The sequence below is a fragment of the Aptenodytes patagonicus genome, chromosome 5 (genome assembly GCF_965638725.1).
Source record: "Aptenodytes patagonicus chromosome 5, bAptPat1.pri.cur, whole genome shotgun sequence".
NCBI lineage: Eukaryota > Metazoa > Chordata > Aves > Sphenisciformes > Spheniscidae > Aptenodytes > Aptenodytes patagonicus.
This window is the reverse complement of record NC_134953.1, coordinates 28,966,090-28,992,197: the sequence shown is the minus strand read 5'-3', so window position 1 is coordinate 28,992,197 and position 26,108 is coordinate 28,966,090. Positions and strand designations below refer to the sequence as shown.

The window sequence follows — 26,108 nt, the reverse complement described above, 5'->3', positions numbered from 1 at the left end:
CTCGTGGTGCAACTGCTTCTCATCACATGGAGAAATAACAGACATCACAGCAGCTGAAGGTCTGAAGGTCTTCCCATAATGAGGAAGCAACAGAGCAAGAACATGAAGTGCTCTTGTGTTTCCACATATTAATAGTTCTAGTTTTTTACTCCTGCTGAGAAGTAATAAGATTCCTTGGCAAAAAGACACCATTTTTCTCAGCTCTAATAAGCACATCAACATACAAATCCTTGACGTGATGCCTGACATGAGTGGGAATAGGAAAATGGACAGAAAGAAAAACGAAAATGTGTTTTGTGAGACTGCAGAGCCTATCTGTGGGAGTTGCAGCTGAGTGGCACACTTTGTCTGGGCTTCATCCCATCTAACCTGAGAGTTGGCGGATTATTTTCTAACTTGTCTTACACATCCATATTTTCAGGCTGTGACCTGCTCAACAGGACAATCGTAACTCAAATCTTCAACTGGCACAGATACCTCTGTCCCTCTCTCCTGCCTCTGGCCATGGCCAGTAATAAGTGCTTAGTGAAAGAGTGTAAGAACAGGTATTAATAGATTTCTCCTATCCCAATCCCTTTCTAGCTTCAGGGAATTGAGGATAGCAGCCATTGATAGATTTATTCTCCATTGATTGGCTAATGTCTTTCAAATGCATTCATACTTTTGGCCTCAATGAGTTCCACGTTTTAATTACATTGTGTGAAGAGGGGAAACAAAGTGCTGTAGCTCCATTGACATCAAACAGAGAAACAGTTATACATCAAGCTGAGAAATGTGTTACTAGTGCACTTGAAGTGTGTTTATAGTAGGTTAACAGCATGCCACTCTTTCATGTGGTAGTAGGAAAGGCTGAATATGATTAAAAGTAACAAGGCTAGTATAAAATTTAGCCTTACGAGTATTAGCAAAAGTTTGTTTTATCTTTGTTTTAAGGAATTATGAACAAAGGAAAGCACATTAAATATTAAGGTTGGTGACCTGAAAAATAGGTCATACACTTAGATGTCCAGAAGATGTGTGTGCATGCAAAATCTATTCCATCTGTTTTATCTTATTCATAGAGGAGAAGAATTTTAGTTATATGACTGAGCATATGAAAGTAATTTCTTTTTATAGCCATTTTGATTAGAGTCTTCCCTCACAATCCTTTAAGAGAAAGGGGAGGAATTTTATGAATTTTTTATTTAAAAGAAATAAAACAGAATTTCAAATATTTTCTGTATAGTGAACAAAAATATGTGAATGATGAAAAATCTTGCATGTTTTATTTTTGGTGGAATTTATCTTTTTACCCTATTTAGCTTCCCATATGGCAATGAATAGGACACGGTGGATACTGCACTTTCAGCAGTTTATTGTAAGGCTGTAGCAGGCAGCTCTGCCTTGTGCCATTTGCTTTTGTGATACCTGCAAGTGTTTCCTGCCAGCCTTCCCTCTGGCATCCTGCAGCCTGTGTACCTGATGGGTCCTCCTCTTACATGCAGAAGGAATTGCACAGGGAAACTAGCAAGGAAAAGGTTTCACCTGTTTGCTATTAAGTTCTCTGTTGCATATAATGTATTTGTTAGCTTGAGTCTGCTTCGATTTGAAACAGTGGTGCAGGTCTCCTCAGCTTCAGCAGGAGCATATGGAAATCTAAGATAGCTATTCATTTTTTTTCCCCGTTCCACTGTGTGTAATCTCTTATATCCGTGTTTCCTACTTAGGAGATTCCCAAAGATCCTCACATTTACAAGGAGGATTGCTTTTGGCCAAGGAGCTTGAAAAGGTTGATGTTGATTTCTGCTTTGTGGTTAGAGCTGGTATACATTTATGTACAACAGACAAATACCATATAGACATGATCATAAATAATTCGCCATTCGTTTCAACAAGAGGAAATTACGTGCTACATTATTCAACAATATACAAGTCACTGTTTGTTGTGTAAAGAGAGTAATATTCTGCCAGTGAACTGACAGCAGTTTTGCAACTAAAATATAAAAAGGCGTAAATGGTTTATTACCAACTCAAATCTCATAACCTTTATTCTGTCTGCAATTCACGTCCTTCTGCTTTCTATATTGAAATACAAAAACGGTGAAGTATATCTGTGGTTATGACTACTGGAAATGTTGAATGGAAGAAACAAAAAAAAAAGATTTTGTAGATGTCTTGGATTTCATGGGGTGAATGAGGAAAACGAGGGCTGCTTACACTGGGGAAAGATCCTGGCCTTCTGGTGGGCATCCTTCATTGCATGGTAAAAGGTTGGGGAATAAATTTTTATTAAAAACTTCCTGGTACAGAGAAGGGAGTGGCAGTAGTGAATTATACCCTGACTTCTATGTGTTTATTACAGTTGGGTTTTTTATTACATGAACATGACATTGGAAAATCATATAAAATAGTATGTCTGCAACTAGCAGTTATTAATAAAAAATAAAATCAACTTCTCTAGTCTATTAGCTAAGTAATATGTCATATTGCCCTGTGGTAGGTTGTCAAACTGATCACCTAATTAAGCAGCCTGTTGTAGTGTGTATGCATAAGTTGGCAGAGTTATGGTTGCTGGTGGAACTTAAAATTTTCCCTCATGACTGGTGTGATTAAGATCACAGTTTTACTATAGCCTAAGCATATGTCTTCCCTCCCCTCCCCCCACCATATCAGCTTCCTGATAAAGCATTTTCCTCAGCTGTCAAAGATATAGTTAACACAGTTTTTCCTTGAGTTTGTAATATTTGTAATGGAGTTTCATGAGAAGTGTCTGCACCTGGGAAGGGCTCAATAAATTCCAGTTCATTTTATTAACACACAAATGGACATAAAATAGGACTGAGAAGCTTATGTGGTTTTTCTAAGATCTTGCGCCCTGTATTCATTAATGTATCTCTGATGGCTCTGTTTAAAAATTTGAGAATTAATGTCAAATACACAAGTCTTGAATTGATTCTGCAAGACTATCTCAGATAAATCTGTTCAATCAGTATCACTGAGCAAGTTTCAGATCCCCATTAGAAGAGGACTGGAAAATAAAATGGATTTATTTTTTCTCTAAATAGTGCGTATTAACTAGTCCCTCTGAACATAAAGAGCAAGGAGCTGGAGAGCAGAGGTCTGGGAGGATATTGAGATACTCACTGGGTGTCAAAGTGGAGGAGTTCAGGGTGGAAGGAATACACGAAAACAAACGTGTAGGACATGATTAAGTTAATTGAAGTGATGCTGTAGGCTACCTTCTGGTTACCAGATCTTTTTATAGCTACCACTGTAACCTGTAGCCTCTTTGTGCATGTTTTTTAAAAGGTGCTTTTTTCACCTCCCTTTTCTTATCTTTTCTTACCAGGGCCCTCATCTCCATTCTCTCTTTTTCTGCAGGTTTTTTTGGGAACTATCTCTGTTTTCATGATTACCTCTATTACCTCTGTGGATGATGTCCGAATCTGCCCTGACAGTACTTCAGTCTCCTCCTGCCTCCTTTGCATTCTCTTTGAAAATCTTTGCTCAGGTGTCTTATTGCTGCCTGAGATGTTGACTTGCAAAGGGTGAACGTTCCACTTGTTGTCAGGACCTCCCTTTCTCATCCTCCTCTCCAGCAATTAGGACCGTTGGTGGTGTTTGGACAACCGTTGAGCTCTTTCCTGCTTCAAATCTTGGGTCCTTCTCTCCCCTTGCCTTTCCATAGCTTCTCTTTTTCTTTTGGACATTAGTTTGGGGGAGGGATATTTTATGTATAAGAAAGCATAAACTTTCTGGTTTTAATATTACACATATGAATCTCATTTAGTCTCTGTAGTCATTCAGACTTCTGTCAAAATCATCACAGGCCCATTTCTTTAGAGAAGTTTTGAAGACTAGTTTCTTTGAGAAGTCTTACACTGATTTATTTTCCTTTGGTTTAAATAAAGTCAGTAATGATTATGCTACAGTTTCTGTCTGCCTCATCTGACTTGTAGAATAAACTCACTAAGGAAACAAACTTTTGTTTTGTTGAAAGGTATTTTGCAAATGCTTTTGTTCAGTATTTACCTAAATAATTATTCTTGAGCCCTTGAGATACAGCCTGCTTGCTCTGATTGCGGAAGTTCTCCAATATGTGACAGTATTAGAGAAACATCAAGAATACAAATAATTTTACAAAAGCACTTTGTCTCATACAAAAATGCAGCTAGAAGAATGATGAGTAATGCAGGATCTGAAGTGACTGCTCCATTTGACCTGGACACTTTTGTGGGAATGAGCCATGGGTTATTATCTCAAGTTATGTCAATGTTTCTTAAGAATTCAAAAGAAGAGTTGAAAGAGCTAAAGACAAAATAGCCAAATTCTGGGAATTATAATTAGTAATGATTATACTTCTATGATTTGGTGTGTTGTAGGAGTAATCAGAGGACCCTCTCTGTATGCATTGTATTGTCATGAGAAATTATTTTCATTATTGGTGTCCTGGACATTATACAAACATGCTCTTCAGAAATGTGTAAGTCTGTGTTGTTTCTTAGGAGCCAAGGGACAAAGTCAGACAGGAAGATTTCTGCTGAAGACAGGAGTGTGAAAAAGGATGAGTTAAATTAGATGTTTTTGGGTGGAATGAAGGGCACTGGAGGATAGGGAAGAAAGAAAGATGTTTGGAAACAATGCAGAGAAAAAGCATTTCTGAGCCTTAAAAGGAAAGATGGATTTTTGTAGAGAAGGAACAGCTAGTGTGGGTCCACAGGAGGGAGCCACTGGCAAAGAGTAATGAGAAAAAAATTTGTACGTGGTTACTGAGGTGTATTTTAACTAGGAGAATTGTACCTATATGAGAATTATAGTGGTGCTGATATTTTAGTGTTACTCTGATAGTACACTAATTTTTCGTAAGTGTGAATTGTCAAAAATCCCTCCTATTTCATATTTTGATTAAGGTGACTTGGAAAATGTATTTTCATTTAAATAGTAAAAGTGAATGTTGGACCTTTAAATATCCCATAAAGCAATGAGGTGGTTCTCTGGTCTAGTGAATTTAATTATAACACAGATTAACTTCATCTGAAAAATAATTTAATTAATTAGCATTTCATCATCCATAGTCTTCTGGGCAAAAGTTATTGCTCCGTTCAGGTAAAACTGTCGTGCTCCTGAATTCTTCCAACTTGTTTATCTGCAATAAAGTCTCGTATGTTATCTGTGGAGTCTTTATGCCTTTCATCGGCTGCGCACAGAAGGGGCAGTCCTTTTTCTGTTCTTCAGAGGCAAAATTGAGCCTTTTAGTCACAATGTGCTTCAAACTGTTTGTTACTGAAACTTCAGGGTAACTACTCAGGTTAATACTGGGGGTTGTCTGCGGAAGGGCTGAAAAGTGGGTTGTGGCAGACCAGGTCCCGGGTGATGCTGAGAAGTGGAGGTGTGGGGGGGGAACTGGGTTGCTGCTTTCATGGGTATCCACATCAGGATGGACAAGGAGCATCAAAGCACTGGAGCCTTAAGGTATCTTCATTCCCAGGGACCAAAGGGAAGTTCTGTCTTTATCAGGTGACAAAAGCCAAAATAGAAGTTGCCAGTTAGAGCCGTATATTACTACTGTCCCTTAGGTTTTCCCCATCTTTTTCTTTTCCTTTTTATCCTATGCCAGTTTATTGTTTTGCTTCTGACTTTTCAAGATTGTTTTAAAATACTTCCTGTCTTTAGTTCCCCCAGAAAAGTAATTCTAGAAAATAAAAATATTTTCTAGTATATAGAAGAAGGTATATTGTCTGTGAACTTTTGTATTTGATAATCTGGCTTCTCAAAATAGTGAGTTGATACTGACTTTAAAATGTGGGTAGTTCCAGTAAGGTATTTAATAAACCATGAAAACAGAAATTCTAGAGAAACTATGCATAAATATGCTTTAATTAAGACCATCCTTAAGCTGATGACATGTTTGTGACTTTAAGTGTCTCTGCTCTGAATGCTGCCTGGAAAGCCAAGCATGGACACGCTCAAATCAAGACCAAAGCTTGACATAAATACTTTAAACAGCTCTGGTCACTTTTTAGCTGTAAGCAGCCGTGGTGTTGAAGTGTTTAAAGGAGGATGGCATGTACCCTGTGCAGCAGGGTGCTTCAGCCTCTGGTCTGTGTGGACGTGGAGACCTTCATGGGACCCACAAGTGCTCAAGTCCCTGCCCATGGTGGCTGCCTTGTAGCAAGGGGACATCCACTCCTGCGGTTTCTGCACAACCTCTCCTGTACAAAAGTATCCAACATTAAGATGATTTGCTGGATCCAGGGTCTTGCCTTGAAGCTGCAGTACTGATTGTATGTTTCATTTAAGTAACGCGTCTTGCCCTTTTTAGCGAGTACTATGTTTTCAAAACGAGTTTGGCTAGTAGTGCTGAAAGTATCTTGCTGGCTTTGCAGTGTGTCGCGGGTGGCTGCTCTCGTCCCAGAATCATTTGGTCCAGAAACCAGAGATCCTGTCATGAGCCTTTGCTCGTGTCTATTATTTAATCCCTTCAATTTGCTGAATGTTTTACTTGAGGCTTTTGGGTTTTTTGCTTGGCTTTTTATCTCATATGCTTGAAAGGAGACTGTTATCTTATCCCTGCCTTGTCCTCTTAACTAGGTTCCTACTCCACTTCAGGACAGTTAATTTAAGGTCCCCATGCACAGATAGAGGGTGAATATTTACACCTGTGTTACTGGACACTGTCCAAAAATGCTTCCATATTTAAAGAGCAGATTAAGATCTGTTAGATAGGTTAGTGAGCAGCTGAGGGAAGTCATGTAGTGTTACCTGTGGTAGCAACTGTTTGTGATGTGAGCAGACAGATGATTGAAAAGAAAGGGCAACTCACTGTGAACTTGAAGCCAAACGTTTCCTGGGTTTAATACCGAGTGCTGTAATTAATATACTTGGCAAATAGAAAACATCTTTCAAATAGAGCTGTGAAATTACTTGTGGTAGACTGTATTTTGCTATGGCTTTGCATGAAGGTGACTGTAGATGTTATGTCTGCTGTTCTATGTGTATCTATATGTATGTTTTTATTTCTTTAGGTTGTACAGTGCAAATCTTTGAAACCGTCTCTGGGAAGATGAAGCTTCCACTAGCAGCGGTTTGGTTTGGAACCCGCTTGTTTTAAGAATACCTGGGAATTTCTACCCATATTTGCCTATTCCAGCATAAATCAGAGGACAATGAGTTATTTTTATTTTTTGCATATTTTCACGCTACGTAACAATTTTTCTTCCTTCTCATTTTGTTCAATGGGAAAAACTTGAGCCAGCTGTGTAGCTGATTCTTACTTCGCCACATTCCTCTTACTAAGCCAAATTCTTGACCACGTCCACGGTACAGCTACTTTTGTGTGTTGGTTGTTGCCTTTTTTTTTCTTTATATGACATACGTCACTTTTTGAGTGCTTTTAACCATTCTGGTTTGAACCTGTCCTTTTGCATTGCTGAGTAGTCGTAGAATCACTCAAGGAATTAAATAATTTCAGCCTTACAGAAGATGACTCGTATGCTTCAGCAACATTTTTATGACTGTGCTTGGCTCATTAATACAGGAGTTTAACAGTAGTAATATGAGATATTGCATTAATTGTTGCATACATTTATTACCATATGACTTGCACAGACAGTGTTTCAGATGCCGTGGATCTAATCATAATAACCAGAAGTGTCCTGTTTGCAAAGGAGAAAATAAGATCCCTTTGTATACCGATAGCAAGCAGATGAAGTTGCTTGCAGTTCTGGAAGTAAGGACTGATCACCGTGAAAGCTGGAATGGATTTTTTTGCTTGAGGAAGGGGAAGCTATGCAGCTTAATATTTGGGTTGATTATAATGACTCTAGTGATGGCATCCTACATACTGACTGGAGCCAAGCATGGCCTGTTGTTAATACCATCTCCCTTCCATTACGGAGCTTTTACTAGCAATCCAAGCTTAATGGACAATGAAAGCCTTAGTGACATGAAAGACCATTACCAGCCTTCTAAAATGAATATTTCATATGTAAAGGATTATCCAAGCATTAAATTAATTATTGACACTATAACTTCAAAGATAGAGTTTATAACGAGAGAGCGCCCTGATTTAGAAGAGCTGAGGAAACAAGAGCCACATGTAAGTATGAATTAAAGTGTGTCTGAAACTGCTGTATACTTGCTTATTTCAAGACTTTTGGGTCAATCTTTTACTGAGATAAAAAAAAGTGCAACTGCTCAGATGTTCATATAGTGATTTACACCACCTAGAGCCTCCTGATTTACACCAGCTGAAAAGTTGATATTGTAGATCGCATCCTTCTGAGTCATGGACAAAATGGATTAGTTATATAAATAGTCTTGACACCGGAAACAAAAAATCAGACAGTCTTCTGATAGCTGTACAATCTCATTGAATTTTTACCTTGTCTCATGCAAAATATTTTTGACTTATATTTGGCAGTCACCTTAAATGATAAATAAGAAAGGAACCTTTCTAATAACTGATTACCAGTGTGCCTCCCTGAAAATCCAGTCATTACAAACCTTGTATTTCAGAGTTAAAAACTGGAAGTTAATTTGATTTGAGTATTATATGTTTGACTTTAAAAATTAATTCTTGGGGTTGCAGGGGAGTTGGGGGATTACTGAGGTCCTTTCTGGCCTTAAAATCAAAGGATTTCTAAATGTACTCCTCTCCCAGTCCAACTGTTTGTACAGGATTTGGTTCCAGGGTCATCAGAAGAAATAAGTTAGGTCGACTTTGTAGTTAAAAAAAGTAAGGATTAAAAATGTCCACATAGTGTTTCTGTTGTATTCTCTTACTGTGCTAAGTTAGAAAAGTATAACTGTCAATTTTTTGACTGAAATTGTTGTTCTTTATGTTGCAGATGTTTTCAGTAATTCCTAATAAATTCCTTCCAAATAGCAAGAATCCTTGTTGGTATGAAGAGTACAGAGGAAACACAACCACAGATCCTTATGCAACAAACTCTTATGCACTGTATTCAAAGCGCTTTCGAACCATATTTGATTACCTCAGGAAGGTATTTTGGAACCACTTGTACCATTATAAGGACAAACACTACCGCCTGCGCTGTCTCCCCCACTTCTACATCATTGGCCAGCCCAAGTGTGGGACGACGGACCTGTACGACCGGCTCAGGCTGCACCCCGATGTTCGGTTCTCAGCAATCAAAGAGCCACACTGGTGGACAAGAAAGCGGTTTGGTGAGTAAACATGACCTCTGATATTCAGGCAAGTTGTCTCTATTAAACTTTGACATTTCTTGTATACATTTGGGATGAAGTTTATGGTTTTGCTCCATATTGGCTTACCCTGAAACCACTGGAGTTAATAGTTTTGAAAAATCCAGGTGATGGATGCTCAGTAGGTTCCAGCCGGCTTTTGTTTAATGATGTTTTGGGTTACACCTTGAGATGATGCACATTTCATTTGGTTTATTTGCAGTGGTTTGGAAAATCCAGGAAAAAAAATAAAAACACTAGATAAAACCAACCCTGTGAATTTGTAAAAGCAGGAAGAGGAACTATTAGGTTGTGATGGGAGATTTAAAGAATAGCAGTGATAGTTTTGTGTTGCAAAATTCTGTAAAGCCTTTCTTACATGAATAAATGATGGGTCAGTATTTGAAATGTGGGTGGCTTCAGTCCTTATGGTTCAATGATTACAACTATGCTTTGTGGTAGGAGCTTCGTTAGTGTTGCAGCTCTAGTCAAGCACTGAACAGTAGACATGCTCTGCATGAGAAAGCTCTCTCACACTGAGGAACCTGCATATATTTTTTATGCTTTTTTCCTGGGTGACATCAATATTTCATGAAGTGACCCTTCGTCTCTGAAGGCAGACTTGAATAGTTGAGGTTATGGCCTGCTGCAGCAATACGCATCCACCCCTCGTGATTGCACCCTCAAAGGGTGTCTGAGGGCTGTGGGGCTGAGCACATCGTTTTGTCCATCTGAAGTGTTTATGTCCTTCTTGTTCTCTCTTCCCGGGGTGCCAAGGAAGGTCAATCTTGGGGTTAGAGACTAGATGAGATGCAGAAGACCCAGTTTCAATTCCTGACTCTGCCGTGTGCTTAGTGCTTTCCTCTAAATGCAGATGCGTATAATGCTTGCTGTATTCTACCCAGGCTCTGGATTTTCCCACTGTTGGGTCTAGCTGTTAAGTTCTGTATGTCCTCACTTTGTATGACTTTGGTATCAAAGATCACAGGCTTTTCAGTGATATTACTATTTCCAAGAGGAAGTTACTGGTTATTTTATGGTGACGTTATCTTGACTTCTGTTTCCAATTTGCTGTTGCTTTACTACAGACGTTGCCTTTGGAACAAGGAAAAACCTAGCACTGTGGGGTAGATCATTTGATGAGGACTTTGCATCACTGCTTTCCTTTAGTGCTTTTCTAAGCTTCCTTGAAATGGGAAACTATCTCTTCTAATGAACTGCCGTGGCTAACAGCAAGGAAGGACACTTTCTGAGGGACCGGGACACCTGCAGTGCTGCTTCTGTTCTTTATTTCAGGGTTGTACCTTCAATACTTTATTTCTCCTGCATTGCCATTTCCATCTCCCTTCCCCGTGCCCTGGAGCCCTGAAGAACCTCTGAGCTCCTGCAGAAAGGGGCTTTGATCCTTGCTGCTCAGTGAGGATGATGGCTCAGCCACAGAGCTGGGATTTCATATTTCTCATAGAGAAATAATTTTGCTGTGTTCTTAGAGTTTGTTTTTTCTTCCTTTGCAAATGCCATAAGAAAGTGGCTAAAATACTTTTTTAGACATTTTTAAAATGTTTGTTATAAACTAAGAGTTAAAGCAATATGATGAAAATACAGTTTTGCTTTTGAGATAATCTCCAGTTTAGGAGACACTTCTAGGAGGTACCAGTGTGAATGGGGGAGCTGGGCTAGTTACAAAGTCAGACAAGAGAAGCATCATGGTACCCCCTGAAGTCCCACAAGAAGGCACTCATTTATCACAGTCAGCAGCTGACTGAAGATGAATTATAAGAATTGCCTCCTGACCTGAAGGTGAAAAGTCAAATCAGTGAAGAAAGGGAATTTTAGACTTGGACGCCTTCCAGTGTGAATGCCATGCTGCTTGTCTCTGAGCGTGTAGATGCAGGGACTGTCAGCAAAACCATCTGTGGAAAGTCATGTCTTCCATGAGAGTGCTGGCAGGAAAGGCTGAACTGAAGTAATATGTTAGGCTAAAATCCTTTATACTAAATAGTTGTCTACATCTACATTAGCCTCAACATAAATGTTTGGAATTAATGTTGGAGGAAGTAATGCATCCAACCTCACTAAAGCAAGACTGGACTCACTAAAGCTCAGAACTGTACCTACCAAACAGGCAGAAGAGTCTAAGAAATCAGGCTGGAATGCATATAATTTGAGAACAAGGATGCATTCCTATCTCTGTGCTGGCATTCACAAATTCTCCACTTGCATGATCTTGTGGTCAGCCACTGGGGACCAAGTGCAGATCCTTGAAGAGAACTTTCTTTGCATAATTAAATTTTTTGAAGTTATTTTCTAAAGTTGAAGAATGAGGAAAGGTGGCAGAGCTTGGGATGTCATGGGAGGGAGATCTGTTGAGATGATCTTCCCATCATAATCTCAGGCTGTCTGCCATTGAGAATGGAAGATTAAGTTTTGCTCCTGGTGGCTCAGTCCTTTCTCTCTGCCCGAACAGTACATTAGCTAATGGTTACTATTAAAAAAAAAAAGAAAAAAAAAAAAAAAAGAAGAGAATATGACAAATAGACTAACAAGTGAAACTGAGACAGCCCCCTTTATAAGCCAGCTAGTGGGTATGACTCCTATGCTCCTGGCTATTGACTTGGTTTAGTTTGTAACATTTATCTGGAGAAGAAAGTCTCTTTGTTCTATGGCATTCTCTGATTCCGTGGATTTTTTATGAGACCGACTAATTTCAGCTGAAGCTAAACAGCCCTCCTGGGGAGGCCCCATTTCACAAATCACCCCTTTCCTGTTCTGCTGGGATGGTTGATGCTCTACAGGACTTTGTCCCAGCTTGACTGTCTCCCTTTCCTGGCTCTTAGCCACAATTTCTATTCCCATGAGTGGGGTGGCAACAAACCAAGGCAGTCTGTAGCATCATGCTTGTACCTTTTTTTTCCCCCTCAAAACAAGTCAAAATACACTACTGAGCTTTCTTCTACCCTCATTAAATCCCACTTTCGTAAAGGGGAAAATCAGAGGGAATGGACAAAAGAACTCCCTTGCTGAGCTTTCCTCTCACGTAATTGATAGTTATTGGCCTTGTGGGAACAGGAAAGGGAGAGCTGAGAAGTCCTGCTCTATACTCTTAGCTTTGCTCCTACTCTGTTGCCTTCCCACTGCTGTCCTTGACCTCTGCCCACTTGAGAAACTCTCTTGTGGTATGGTAAGAAGCAAGAATGCAAAGACAAGCATGGGCAGGATGTACAGAAAGTGGAGAAGTGAGACTAGAGTTGGAAAGTAGTATAAAAATCACAGATATGGCTCAAGATGCCGAGAAATGCAGGGAGAAGGTGATACTGAACACACCCTGGAGTGTAGGGAAGGAGAGGAGAAAAATAAGACGCTATCATGGAGCTTTGTTGTCATACTTGTGAAAGATAAAAACATGAATGATTTTCCACTTTCCTGATTTTGATAAGTGCGTGTTGATTTGCATATTTGGCATCAGAGCCTGTTCTCAATCTCAATGCAGTAAATCTAGTGGGAGCCCAATATTACTTCAATTTATATTGGTGCAAATGAAAGCAGAATCTGGTCTTTTATATTCATTCCAAAAGCTAAATTTAGAAGAAAATAAATGCAAGCTATTCATGCAGGAACTATAAAACAGAACACTTAAGATATTTCCTATCACTGTGAATTTATGGCTTAATTGTATAGTATCTCTAATTTCAGCTACTTCATTATTGGCACTTTTATCTGAGTGTTACACTTCATCGGTCAAATTTTGTGCTGACGTTAGCTGGCTCAGTGCCAGCCATGTCAATGAAGCCATCTTGGTTTACACCAGCAGTTAATCTTGCCTTGCTATTATTATTATTTTTTTTTTAACTTCTCTCTTTTCACTGTTTTTAGGAATCATTCGTCTGAGGGATGGATTTCATGATCGCTACCCAGTGGAAGATTACCTTGATCTGTTTGACTTAGCAGCACATCAGATTCAGGGTGTGCTGCAGAGCGAAGCGGCGAAAGAGCACGGCAAGATGAACAACATCATAATTGGTAGGGCAAATACAGCCTCTGAAGTATGTCTCTGTAGCTCCAGGTTGGCAGCGTTTGTAGCTGAGGCATGAGAGGGGCATTTTCCCACATGTGAATGGTTCACAGCACAGAGCCCCTGACGCTGGTTTGCTCTGGTGCGTGGATAGTGCAGAAGTTCTTGCCTTTTCCTGGAGGGTGGTTACTTGTTTTGTTAAAAAGTTGTGATTATCTTTAGAAAATGCCTGAGGAAGCAATAAATGTCTGATGAACATCAGCATTTAATTAAATATTTAAAAAAAAAAAGTGAGAATGACCTTGGTGACTCCTTCAAACATTGTTTTCATTTTGTTTTCATTACGAGGGGTTTGCCTGTAGCCACGGGATTGTAGCTTCAGGTTCAAATGCTGTAGCAATGTGTCTGGGATAACACACTAATTGTGACATTACAACATACAATGGGTGCTGTAGAAATCCTGTAGCTGACTGGAGAGAGTTTCCGTGATAGCAACATAGCTCCAAGTGGCTCTTCTCAAGCTCCAACATAAGATACATGTAGGAAGAAGGACTGCCATTTTTTGTGTCATCATGCCTATGTAGCCTATGGTGGACTGAAATAAAAATGATTAAAACCCTGAGCTGCTTCGTTAACAGCAAAGATAATGCAAGTTTCAAGGGCAGGAATATACAGAGTCAAGTTGAAGCTATCTTGCGTGGTATTTTTTCTCAGGTGTGGAACCTAGAGGCATGGTACAGGATACTGTTTGAAGATAATCTTACAGTTTCAGTTGATACTAAATTACCTGCGTAGCATTAAAAATGGTTTAGAAATGCTGTTGTGTTGTATCTTATGGAAGTCCATGATTAGGACTAGGCTCTAGGGAGGTATCCCTGGATTGCTTTCCATGGCACACAGTGATTGATCCACCATGCTTATCCACTGTGGTCCATGGTGCCATTGGTTTACAGTGCCCATGAAGAGCATCAGCAGAAATTTCTAAATTCTTTTGCTGTCTGCTAAAACCAGAAAACTGGGGGGAAGAGAGTTTTCCCAGTCTTACTTTGTGACCTCAAAATTTCCCAGGGAAACCAGACACATTCCATGAAAATACTAGTTGTGCAGGAGACAGTTCCCTGTTGAAAAGGGACTTTTCAAGTAGGCCTGAAGTCATTATTCTACAGAAAATAGAGACAAGATTTTTGCTGCCCGCCCTCAGAGGCAATACCCTCAGAATAATTTTTTTTTGTCTCATTCTATCCAAAAAAATTTAACCTATTGTTGGCTTGCTGGAATGGTGATGAAGCCAAAGACTTGGCTACAGTCATATTTGTTCAATACTTTCTCAGCCTCCATTTAAGTCTATTATTCACTTTATTAAATATTCAACATCGAGGAAAATTTGCAAGATGGGGTCTTAAGAAATGTTGCCATCAAGGACATCTGCAGATTTTCCTCCTACTTACAATAATATCTCCTGTCCTTTCATGGGTGAAGTGCTTATACTAATTAAATTAACTAATCTAATTGGCAACGTACATCTTTGATTACTTACCTCCTGTTACAGCTTTTTCTAGAGTTCACTTTGTGTTTCTTTTTCCTGTAGTCTCATTTCTTGTTTCATTAAGGTTCTGTTCACTTTTCTTATTAAATTTACAGGAAAAGTCCTGAATGATTATACTCATTACGTCAGTCTTTTATGACCTTGGTAAAAAACAAAACAAAGCTAGCTAGTGTAAAATGAATCTGTATGAACATCAGGTTTGCTTTTGCGTCCTTGCTGGAGGGTGGGCCAAAACCCTGAGCAGTCCGTTCCAGCCCAGATCAAATATATTTGCATGTGTTAACCACTAACAGGAAGCCGTGTGGTTAGTGGACAGTAATATTTCAGGTGGAATTACATAAAACCTGCCTTAACCATCACTACGTTCACAAAGGTACAAGACAGTGTGATTGCTCTGGCTTTGGGGAGCATTAGCCAGATCAGCTTGCAAGAACCAAGGTATGTTGAAACTAATAGAGTCAATTTTAAACAGTCTACACCAGTTCAAAATGCATCTGATTTCCACACCAATACAAAGAATGAAATGAGTTACTAGCAGAGGTGCTTTTAATTTTTAGGGGAGGCCAGTGCCTCGACAATGTGGGACAACAACGCTTGGATTTTCTTTTATGACAACAGTACTGAAGGAGAACCTCCCTACTTAATCCAGGATTTTATCCATGCCTTCCAACCGAATGCCAAACTTATCATCATGCTGAGAGACCCTGTTGAAAGGTGAGCAAGGATCATGTTGCTAAAGTACGCAAGAAAATTTTCTTACTATAATAATTTTATTCACTCTTGCTCTCTTGGATGCAAGTAAGTGTTCACATGGTATTTGACAGCGTCACTTGGTTTATGGTGAGAGCTGCCAGTGGGTTTTGTTCTGTGTATTTTGGCATATGTAATTGTGATAGTGCTTTAAAGAGGGGCCTGTGAGTGTAAATGCCACAGCGAGTGCCATGCATGAACACCTGAGCTACTCTGAAAAAAAAAAACCTTGTACATTGCGAAATGTAATGTAACTCCATTACCTGAGCTAATATGCCCTGGTTCTCAGCAGGGCTCGCTAGACTGAGTATGGCACTGTATTTACATGTCTCGGCATAAGCGGTTCTGTGAAGTGCTTCAATTAATGTTAAATAATAAGGTTTATGTCTTCAAGGGGCATACTGTTCAAAATGATTAAAAGATTGCAAATAGCTCCAGAGTCAGCAAATGATACAAACTTTTTTTAATCTTAAAAATGCTTTGTGCAACACTCATATAAAGCTTCCCTAGACAATTTTAGCTTGCACAACTAACAGCTGCTTAGGAATTCATCCTTGGTCTTCCTGATTTTTGTCTGCAATGGAAGGGGTCTACTTCTGCAGAGCTGTGGTCTGTTCTTGAATGGTTCTCCAGTGTGTTAGCCACAAATGTCCTTCTTCTCACTTGCATTTCACTTTTTCTCTCCAGTCTTCCTCCAGATTTCTAGGGCATTTCTTTCCACTGTGTCCTCTGAAGGATGATGATAATGATGAGGGTAGTGGGGAGGTTGGAGGGGATGGAGGCAGACTCCAAAAGGATCAGACCAAGGGGGTGTGAATTGCTTCTCTCTGTAGCTCTATAGGGATACTGAGGATACTTAGGGCTAGGTCAGTGCTCAAGGGCAAAGCCCCAGAAACACCCAGCAAAGACAAGGGGATGCTGCTGATGATAGGGATCAGGCTCTGGTGAGAGCTCGGGCACTGGGAGAAGGGCAGGCACGGGGCGCTTGTGCAGGCAGCCAGTACCCAGCTACCTGGCGGCTACCCGGCAGCTGCCCAGAGCGACTTGGCAGCGGAAAGGGGTGGGTGCTCTTTGACGAGCTTCCCCGATGGTAGGACATGGCTGATGGTGAGAGGCAGAGCTGTGCAAGTGCTTCCCATCTCCTATGTCAGGAAATACAGTTCTCAACTTTGAGCGGCATCTCCTGACCTCAGGATTTAACAGATGGTAATTTTATGTGAGAGAGCTGGCTGAAGTGACTTCCTCATGTACATTACCGACAAATTCCCTGAGTGCTTTAACCACCCTCTGTAATGTGGGTGTAGCTCTTTGCCAGCTTTAATAAGGGTGAGATAAAAAGTCAGCTTCATCTCCCTTACTGTATTTATGATAAATTGGTTTCTTTTTGTTTACAATTCCCTATGCCCTTGTTGCTGATAGCTCATCTGAACTGCGGGAGCAAAAGCAGCTGTGGCAGAAGGGGCAGCCTGGTCAGCTCCATCGGCGATGCAGGGCAGTGGGGCAGTTGCCTTGCAGTAGCCAGGAGGATGTGGGTGCTGCACAGGGTCTGGGACAAGGTCTGGTCTAACCTGCACAGGGTCTGGTCTATCCCCCAATGGGGGATATTTGGAGGACATCAAGGTTTGTGATGGTGGGTGTCAATAATGTCATCATTATTACATTGTAATGGATGGTGATTGAGGGTAATGACTTCAAGTAGCCAGAACAGCTGAAATCCTAATCAGCAAAGGTTTTATTTCCAGGCAGATGTCCCCAGAATTAAAAACAGATGGAAAGAAATACAGAAAAATCTTGACTGCCCTGCAGAGAGAGAACTTGTCTTCAAGAACATAGTTTTCCATAAGATGTCAGCAAGTCTTTAAATTATGCATTTATTTTAATGGATGATTAGAAATACTAAGCAGTCATATTAAACCTTTTTAAATAAAATTGCAGCCAGGCCCATGCTGTATGTGATGCCTGCTGGCTGATTTCCCCCAGCAAGAAGCTTTTTACCTGCTCTGCCAGGAGCAGTCAGTCCTGCCATCCCTGGGACAAGCTGGGCAAGCCTGAGACTTGTTGATGTACACACTTTTCTGCAAGCAGGAGATACTGTTGTGTGCCTAATTTAGTTGAAGTCAGCTGGCTTTGTCCCTTAGCTTCTCCCCAGCTCATCCTTGTACCTTAGGCTGGTACGGTGGCTCTTTTGTGGGTGCAGCATGAGGGACCCAAGGTCTGCCATTGCAGAGGGAGAGGACACACCTGGTGGCATGGTTGTGGTCCTCAAGCACTGGTGGGCATCACGTTGAAATAGGCTGCCCGACCAGCCTGGTCCAAGCCCGGTACCCTCCCTCTGCTCTGAGATGGAGTTTTTTCCTTTAAAGAAAACTGTCTCAACTGCATTTACCAGACTGGGAAGAACTGGACAAAAAACAGAGTGTTTGTCATTCTTAGTTGGTGACTCCTACAGATAGTACTGGGTGCCTCTGCCTCATCTTCTATAGTTTGCTGTGATTTTTCTTCTAAAAAGTATGTAAAAAATTGAATTAAAAAAGCATCCTGCACAAATGTATCCCTTTTCTTCCTTTTTAAATGAACAGAGAGTCTTCATTGTTTCATATGAGAATTAAAATCCTGTTCTTGCAAAACACTAACATAAATAATGAGTGCAGAGGGGCTATTCCTGTGCTTAAGTGCTTTGCTGGATTAGGGCCTAAACTTTCTAAATTAAATGATGAATTTTTAAGTACCTGTGGAAATCTAGGGAAGTTAAAAAATAAAGTAAGTGCAATACAAAAGGTTACTGCAGCAATAAAATTGATATTTACCTAAATAAATCGATTTTTTTAGGTAAATTCTTAGAAACCTGTGTTTATTGAAAGAGGCTGAAAGATATCTAGGATTTCTGGAATTGTGTTGAGAGGTGGGTGCTACGGAGGCATAATATTTGTGCTGCAAACACAGTCGGGGAAGTGACTCCTCAAGTGTTACAAAGCTGTCTCCAAAATCCTGCAGTATGGTTGGGGTTCTGGTCATAGTTTCTAAGCCTAAATACGAAAGAAAATGAAAATATAATGTTCAGTGGATGATTCACAATCTAATAGTTATGCCATGTCAGAGCATTTCCTTTGTCTCTTTGAACCATGTTTATCTTGGAAAAGTTTAATCAAGGTTTCAGGGATTAATACTAAAGTAGATATTTTATTGCCTGTAGGTTTTGGGTTGTTTCCCCCCCCCCCCCCCCCCCCAAGGGGATTTGAATTTAGATAATCTTTTTTAAGCGATATTAAGCAATTGTAGAACTTGTGCTAAAAACGTGCAATGAGGGGATACTCCTCTGCTGTAACTTAGAGAAATTCCTGTTGCTGGTGGCTCTTGCTCACAGCAGCAACTGATGCAGGGGCTCTGCTTGCCTGCAAGCTGCAAACATGCATGGGCCCACGTCCTGCTGCCCTCGAAGTAGAGGTGGGACTGCTTGGGGAATGCAGCACTACAGACTGCGGCACAAATGTGAACCATTCTCCTAGCTATAGTATTTCAGCTTAAAAAAACCCAAGAGATGGAATGCTGTAAATTGGAAGTTTTTGATGGAAAGTCAATATAGGATTGGAGGTGGAGCTTTCTGCAAAAAACTAGGAAGTCAGGACTCTTTCATACTCTTGATGGTAGCCAGCTTGGTAATCATATAAAAATCACTCTTTCTAACTCATCCCTTTCCTCTGTTGGTTTTGAAATCAACTTTAAGCTTTTGAGACGAGGACTGTTTCTATCCATGGCAGTGTGGAGCTCCAAATATAGAGGGATACCAATGTCAGCTGAGACCAGTTCTACTGTTCACAGATAACACAAATTTAAAGTATATACCTTTGAGAAAATTTGTCTTCAGGAGAAAATATTGGCTTGCACAATTACTAGGGTCAGGTTCGCAAGGGATGCTGACCTTGAAAGCAGGGATGACGTTCAGCAACTCCCTGGAGTGGATGTTACTCTGAGCCAAAACCCATCAAAATGAATAGAAAATGTGTCACTGGCTGAACAGGCTGTCGGTAGAGCAATGTTACACACATGTACCCTTCCCTTGATTCATGTAACTGATTGCCATTGTCATGTAAATAAATCTTCTTTCATTTCCCCTGCCATTTACTCACACATATCTCATTTGCAGATTGTACTCCGATTATCTGTACTTCGCAAGTGCTAATAAATCTGTGGAAGATTTTCATGAAAAAGTGGCAGAATCGCTGCAGCTGTTTGAAAATTGCATGCTGGATTACTCACTGAGAGCCTGTGTCTACAACAATACCCTGAACAATGCCATGCCCGTACGTATTTCCAAGAACATTTGATTCCTTGCTTGTTTAATGGTATGTTGTGTCAAGGTTATTAAAATACTGAAGTACCGTGCAAATAAGCATCAAGAAATAAAACTTCTTCCCTTTTCATTTGTAAAGCAGATGACATAAATATATATGTAAGCATGTAAAAGCTGATGTACTGGCTCAGCTGTCTCCTCAGTCTGTTCCCTGATGAATGCCAACAGTAATAATACAGTCTTTCTATTGTGCAAGTGTATGGAGAGCACATTTAGTGAAGATTACAGTTTAATGTGTAAGCTTTTTGCAGTTGTCTCCAAAAAGTAGCTCTGGCAAGGATCTTTGTGGTACGAAATTGCCTCAAAATCAGAATAAATTATGTATTCTTTCACAAGAAAAGGCAACCAATAACTAGATAAAACCTTTACTTTTTTTTAAATTGTGTGCATCAGAAGATGATAAAAGGAAATACAGAAACTGCTGGCAGCGGAATGGATAAGTATTACAGGCTCAGTACTCCAAAATTCACATTTTTAGTGTAGAACTGACTTCAAATTTTGCTTGAGGGGGGGAGAATAATATGGAAGACATTGACTTGAAGTATCACATCTGGCCAGTTTGCCATTCAATCCTATTTTATTTGCTCAGGCTGTAAAGGACTCAGAGGGAATACTTCCCTCCTTTGTCTCCAGGGTGAAGTTATTGTCTCCTCCACTCAATAAAATAACCGTAAAAGAGTGTATTGCACAGGCTTGAGCCCCACAGCAGTAGGGCAAACAGGACATTCCTCTTACTTACCTTGGCAGGTAGACTGGAGCTGCTAGTCTTTGATGACCTCCACAGACACGAGTTGCTGCCGGGCAGTATCACAGTATTTTCCAGCCATCTGCTTGCACAAATGCATTTCTTCCAGTGTGGGGAAAGAAAGGCAGAGAGAGAACCAGAAGAAAGTATTTTCCTCTTATCTTTGTCCTCAGGGTGCAGAACCAATCTTCATTTGTTGTCTTAGACAGCCCTCTGAAGAAGATACTTTTGAAAATGAACACAGGGTGCCTCTTTCCAGAGAGCTACAAGCAGGTGTTCATAATAAAACACAAATGCTAACTGTGCTCCTCAATGGGCTTTTTTAGCTTCTTCTTCAGCCAAGTTGCTCCAGTCTGTTATGTGCATGGTTTGCTATATATTGAAAAAGTAGGGATTATTTTCCCCAGTGAGCTCATTAGATTGCTAATTGTGTGACTACACCAGAAGAATTTTCTTTTGCTATTTGTTAATATATTCCTGAAACAAGGGAGGCATCATAGACCTTGTCACTGCTGGTAGATGCTAACCTGTAAAGAAAGGGGCATTTGTCAGCTTATCCTCATGTAGCGTCAGTGAAAAGCATATTACCCAGACAAAGGCATGCCGAGCCAGAGTGATCAAACTGAAAGTCCAGATGTGGATATTATGGAGAGGAGAATGGCTTGGGAAACTCTACTGATGCCCTAAGATGTGTAGCACATATGTAAAGAAGTCTGCTAAACATGGAGGCTTAAAGTTATAAGCAGCCAAAGACACACATCAGAATCATACATTATGATAATAATGACAGCAATAATTCAAAATATGGCTTATTTTACTGGAATTTAAGTATCAATGTAGGTCACACGAGTCAGTTTAAGAAGCAAAAGAGTCTATTGTTATCTGACTTCATTGGTTCTGCAGTAATGCGACTTGAAAACGTTAAGCCTCTTTTATGAAAGATACTTATGACTTGGGATTCACGTTTCTCTCTTTTGAGCCTGAAGGGATTTAGAAAAATATTTACAAGCACAGTTGGAGGTTGGACTTTTAAGAACATCAGACTACCCTTTTTATGTTTCAACTTGTTATGTAAAATTGAGGAGGGAAGAAAAACAGAGATTAGGTCAGGACAGGCTGAAAAACTGCCTTTTCACATCTCTGGTCATAACATAGTCTGGCGCTCTCATTGCATATTCAGACGATGCATCATTAACACTGTCTAGCAGCCACTACTGCAGCTTAGATTTAAATCTAATGATTGCAATCAGAGGATAAAGCAAATACACTCAAATCTAATTCCTGACACTGAATCAGAATATTTGTACTACTCATGGCAGCATGATCTGGTATAGCTGATAATCAAGGTGAAATAAGTAACCTAAGGGCCTGAAGAAGGTAGCAGGACTTGGCATCTTCCCTTCCACTGCTGTTCATCCAGGGGCTGAAAGCCCTCAGTGTCTCTGCGAAGGCTGGGTCATCCCAAGCATGGAGGAGCATGGAGGTGAGGTAGCCGAGCATCCTTCTGCATATGGTTGTGTCTGTGCAGTGCTTTTACGCAGACCTATGGCTGATGCAGCAAGTGCACAGCCAAGCCCTTAGTAAAATGACATCTCTAACCAGTAGAAAGGCCGTTTGCAAAGATTTCCTTAAGCTGCACTGAAAACAAGAGGAAGATTAAAAAATGTTCAGATACTGTCTTTTCATGGTTCCTCAAAGGCACATATTTGGGATTTTTGCCCAGAAGACAGAGATGAATGTTGGTTTGTTACTGCTAGAAGGTTGTAAGATGAATAAATTTTATTTGGTTTGTGGTTTTTGTGCTTACAGGTAAGGTTACAGGTTGGGCTCTATGTTGTGTATCTTTTGGACTGGCTGACAGTTTTTGACAAAGATCAGATACTTGTTCTTCGCTTGGAGGACCATGCATCAAATGTGAAATACACGATGCACATGGTGTTCCAGTTTCTGGATCTGGGTAGGTGTCTTCTGGCTGTTTTGAGATAAGTGCAAAAAATTATTATTATCCTTCCTCTAGGTCATTTTTGCTTTATTAAGAGACAAAATAGAAGCATGGGAATCTGTTTTGAAGGATGCATTAATCTTGTTGCCTGGAGTGTAGCAAAACTAAAATTCCCAAATTCTCATAGAAAGGCTGGTGTTGGAAGATCTTAATAAGACTATATCAAGAAAAAAAATCAAAACTATTCAGAATGTAGAGATATATCTTACCATACGGAAGCCATTCCTGTTTCTGCAGGCAGTCAGGGCTTGTTTGTCATGGGCTTACATAGGTGCAAGAGCTATACCACACAATTTAAACAAATTGAAGTGCTACCGTGGTGTGCATGCTGTTGCCAGCATGCACCAATCCAGAATCTAAATCTGAGTATGATGAAAGGTTGCGTTTCTAGCCAGGGAGACGGGGGAAATTGTGTTTTTGCTGTGTTGATCGAGACATCTGTTGCTAATCCTCTGAGAAACGCTGGCAGACAAAATGTTGCCCAATGTTGATTTGACAGTAGCAAGAGGATGAAAATGTGGCTGCAAAATAGTCTGGCTGGTCCAAACACTGGTCTAGATGATGAGAAAGTTTGAATGTAGCAGATTGAACAGATGAAGAGCTTGGCATCTTCTTCCTGAATATGGTTTACACTGGAAAAGTCTGTGGGTTTTTATCTTGCTGAAGTACATTGTCAAGGGCTTACATTTATTCCTGGAATAGTGGCATCGCTGTACCTGTGTACCGCTTTGATCCCACTGACAACCTCAAAAACAAACAAAAAAAGAGCTTACATGAGTGAGGCTTGTGGAGTTTCTACCAGGTGTTAAACAACTCACATCATAAAATGAAACATAGAATCATAGAATTGTTTGGGTTGGAAGGGACCTCTAAAGGTCATCTAGTCCAACCCCCCTGCCGTGGGCAGGGACATCTTCAACTAGATCAGGTTGCTCAGAGCCCCGTCCAACACGACCTTGAATGTTTCCAGGGATGGGGCATCCACCACCTCTCTGGGCAGCCTGTTCCAGTGTTTCACCACCCTCAGCGTAAAAAATTTCTTCCTTATATCTAGCCTAAATCTACCCCCCTTTGGTTTAAAGCCATTCCCCCTTGTCCTGGCACAACAGGCCCTGCTAAAAAGTTTGCCGCCAGTGAAATAACAGTATAAAATAATTGCAACTCCAAAATGGACAGGAAGTTGTATTCAATGCCATAGGTTTTTTTCTGAAAACGATTTTTTTCCTCCAGAAATTATTTATGCTTCTTGTTGTAGAGATGATTAATTAATGTGACAGGAAAACATATTATTTCTATATTTACTAACAGTGGTTTATTTTACTAATCTAAGTCTGTATTCAATATTCTGAAACATCATCGCTACTAACACAAATTCCATTTGTCTTCCCTTGGCAAACCTTCTGAGTTAGTCATTTGTCTTCTTTAGCATGGGCATTTTTTGTGAAATATTTTAAGATAATATTCTCTTTTTCCATAGGACCTCTAAGTGAGAAACAAGAAGCTCTGATTACAAAGAGTCCTGCATCAAACACTAGACGACCTGAAGACAAAAGTCTGGGACCTATGCTACCAACAACAAAGGCAATTTTAAGAGATTTCTATAAGCCTTTTAATACAAAACTGGCACAAGTTCTTTTTGATGATGCTTTTTTATGGAAGAGGACATAATACGTAAATTTAGTGCCACAAATACAGTGCTTAAAGGAGTTTTTATTTTTTTAAATTCTATTTTTGTGCGTGGATATTTACATTTTTCCCATTCCAAAGAGAAGCCGATTGATGAGCTGAGACTCTCACCTTCAGTCAGCACACTTCATGACAGTTATACCACATTTTCCTTGTGAGAATGTAAAGCATCTTGCTTATCAGTTTATTGCAACTTCTTTTACCCCGGCAAAAGAGTAGAGTGGAAAAGCATTAGTACAAAGATGATGTCTTACACTCTCCACGGGGATGTTGAAGTTTAACCTTCTCTAAGATGCTGCAACACAGAATTAGCATCAGTTTCCTACAATTACGCTTATAATCTCATTTTCAAGATATGTTATTCATTCATTTTTTCAAACTATCAATGTCATTTAGTCATTAAAATTTTTAATTGAATTCAACCTAAAATTTTGTTTCTTTTTGTCAGCATATTCACAAATGGTCTTCACTTGCACTAAGGTTTTTATATTTCCTTAATTCTGAAACAAAGATAAAGGATAATTGCATTTACATAAATTTCCAAGTCTAATTTATATCTTCAAGATAAATGGACTTTCCTAGCCACAGTTATTATAAAAAAAAAAATTATAACCCAGGTAAGAATGGATGACTGAAACCTAAACAACAGGCCACATTCAGTGTTTAGCATAACAAATCCATTTTCTTCCATATTTTGTGCATGTAAATACAAATACGTATCATCTATTCATATCACTCACACATTTTCCTAGGAAACCACTAACGGGTTTGATGTAAAGTCCATTGCTGGCCACAGAGAGCTTTTATGGAGTTTCCTTTTTGGTCATACACAATTACTCTTCTCCATTGCAAAGAAATAAGCATTTTAAAATCATTACGAAATCTTGTTATTAAATGCATAAATGGACAGGATGCACAGTATCTTGCATCCTCATAGAAAGGACATGTTTATTAATGAATCAGTTGCACATTATGCGCTTCCCTCTTCATGAAAGATGTCTACATCTAGTTAAAAAAGTTGAGATATACAGACTTGAGAAAAAAACATTTTGAAAGCTATGGAGAAACTTTGGACTGTCTGAAAGCTTTTATTTGACTAAAGTGGCCAAATTTTTATATAAATGTGCAATAATTCAATATTTGATTTGAAACACACCTGGTTAGGGTCACTGTCAGCTACAGTCTCCAGTCTTCCTGCAGGTAGAACTGGCCAGCATAGTCTACCTAAGCTAGGGACTTTTTTAAGGAACAAATGAAAATGCTTCCTGTTGATAATTTCCTTTCAAGGGCTAAACTGATTCTTTCTTCCCTGAATGCATGTTGAGTGGGTCAAATGTAGCTCGTGTCTAGGTAGCAGGTATTAAAAGCCCAAAGAATCGTCTCTAATTAGCTTCATGTGTCCTTTCGACCTTTATGTTGGACCCCGCAATACAGCTTACTGACGGATTCACAAATACATTTACAAATACTAAAAGTAACTATTTACCATCCTCCTCCATGGGGACATGTTATTCACCTCCTGTGTTTCTAAATAAGGAGTTAATGCTGAAAACTTCCTGAGTCCTGAACATTTCACACATGTTAATGTGATTGATGACGTGAGATTTTTGTAACAGAAGTCCATTTCTAGGTCCTTTGATAACTGGTAATGCACTGTTTAAAAAGGATTCAGTCTGGTGTTTGGAAAGCCTAAAACAAGTAATTTAGGGAAGCAGTTCTAGACAACCAGAACGAATTAGTTCTAGTTCAGAAATGCTTACAGACCAAAAGTCATTAGAGAACTGAGGATGGACGATTTCATCAGTACAAAAAAAGTATCATGGCAGCATG

At 39.8% G+C, this 26,108-nt stretch overlaps 1 protein-coding gene across 2 annotated transcripts in view; it reads left to right on the top strand.

Moving 5' to 3' along the window:
- CHST15 (carbohydrate sulfotransferase 15) overlaps window positions 1-24,815 on the top strand; it is a 47,431-nt gene extending 22,616 nt beyond the window's left edge. For both annotated transcript variants that reach the window (XM_076339196.1, XM_076339197.1), the window contains exons 2-8: window positions 7,005-8,077; window positions 8,829-9,168; window positions 13,060-13,206; window positions 15,302-15,458; window positions 19,639-19,795; window positions 22,400-22,547; window positions 24,070-24,815. In XM_076339196.1, the coding sequence (XP_076195311.1) occupies window positions 7,490-8,077; window positions 8,829-9,168; window positions 13,060-13,206; window positions 15,302-15,458; window positions 19,639-19,795; window positions 22,400-22,547; window positions 24,070-24,260 (1,728 nt within the window). In that variant the 5' untranslated portion in view covers window positions 7,005-7,489 and the 3' untranslated portion in view covers window positions 24,261-24,815. The remainder of the gene's footprint in view (window positions 1-7,004; window positions 8,078-8,828; window positions 9,169-13,059; window positions 13,207-15,301; window positions 15,459-19,638; window positions 19,796-22,399; window positions 22,548-24,069) is intronic.
- Window positions 24,816-26,108: the final 1,293 nt, after the last annotated feature.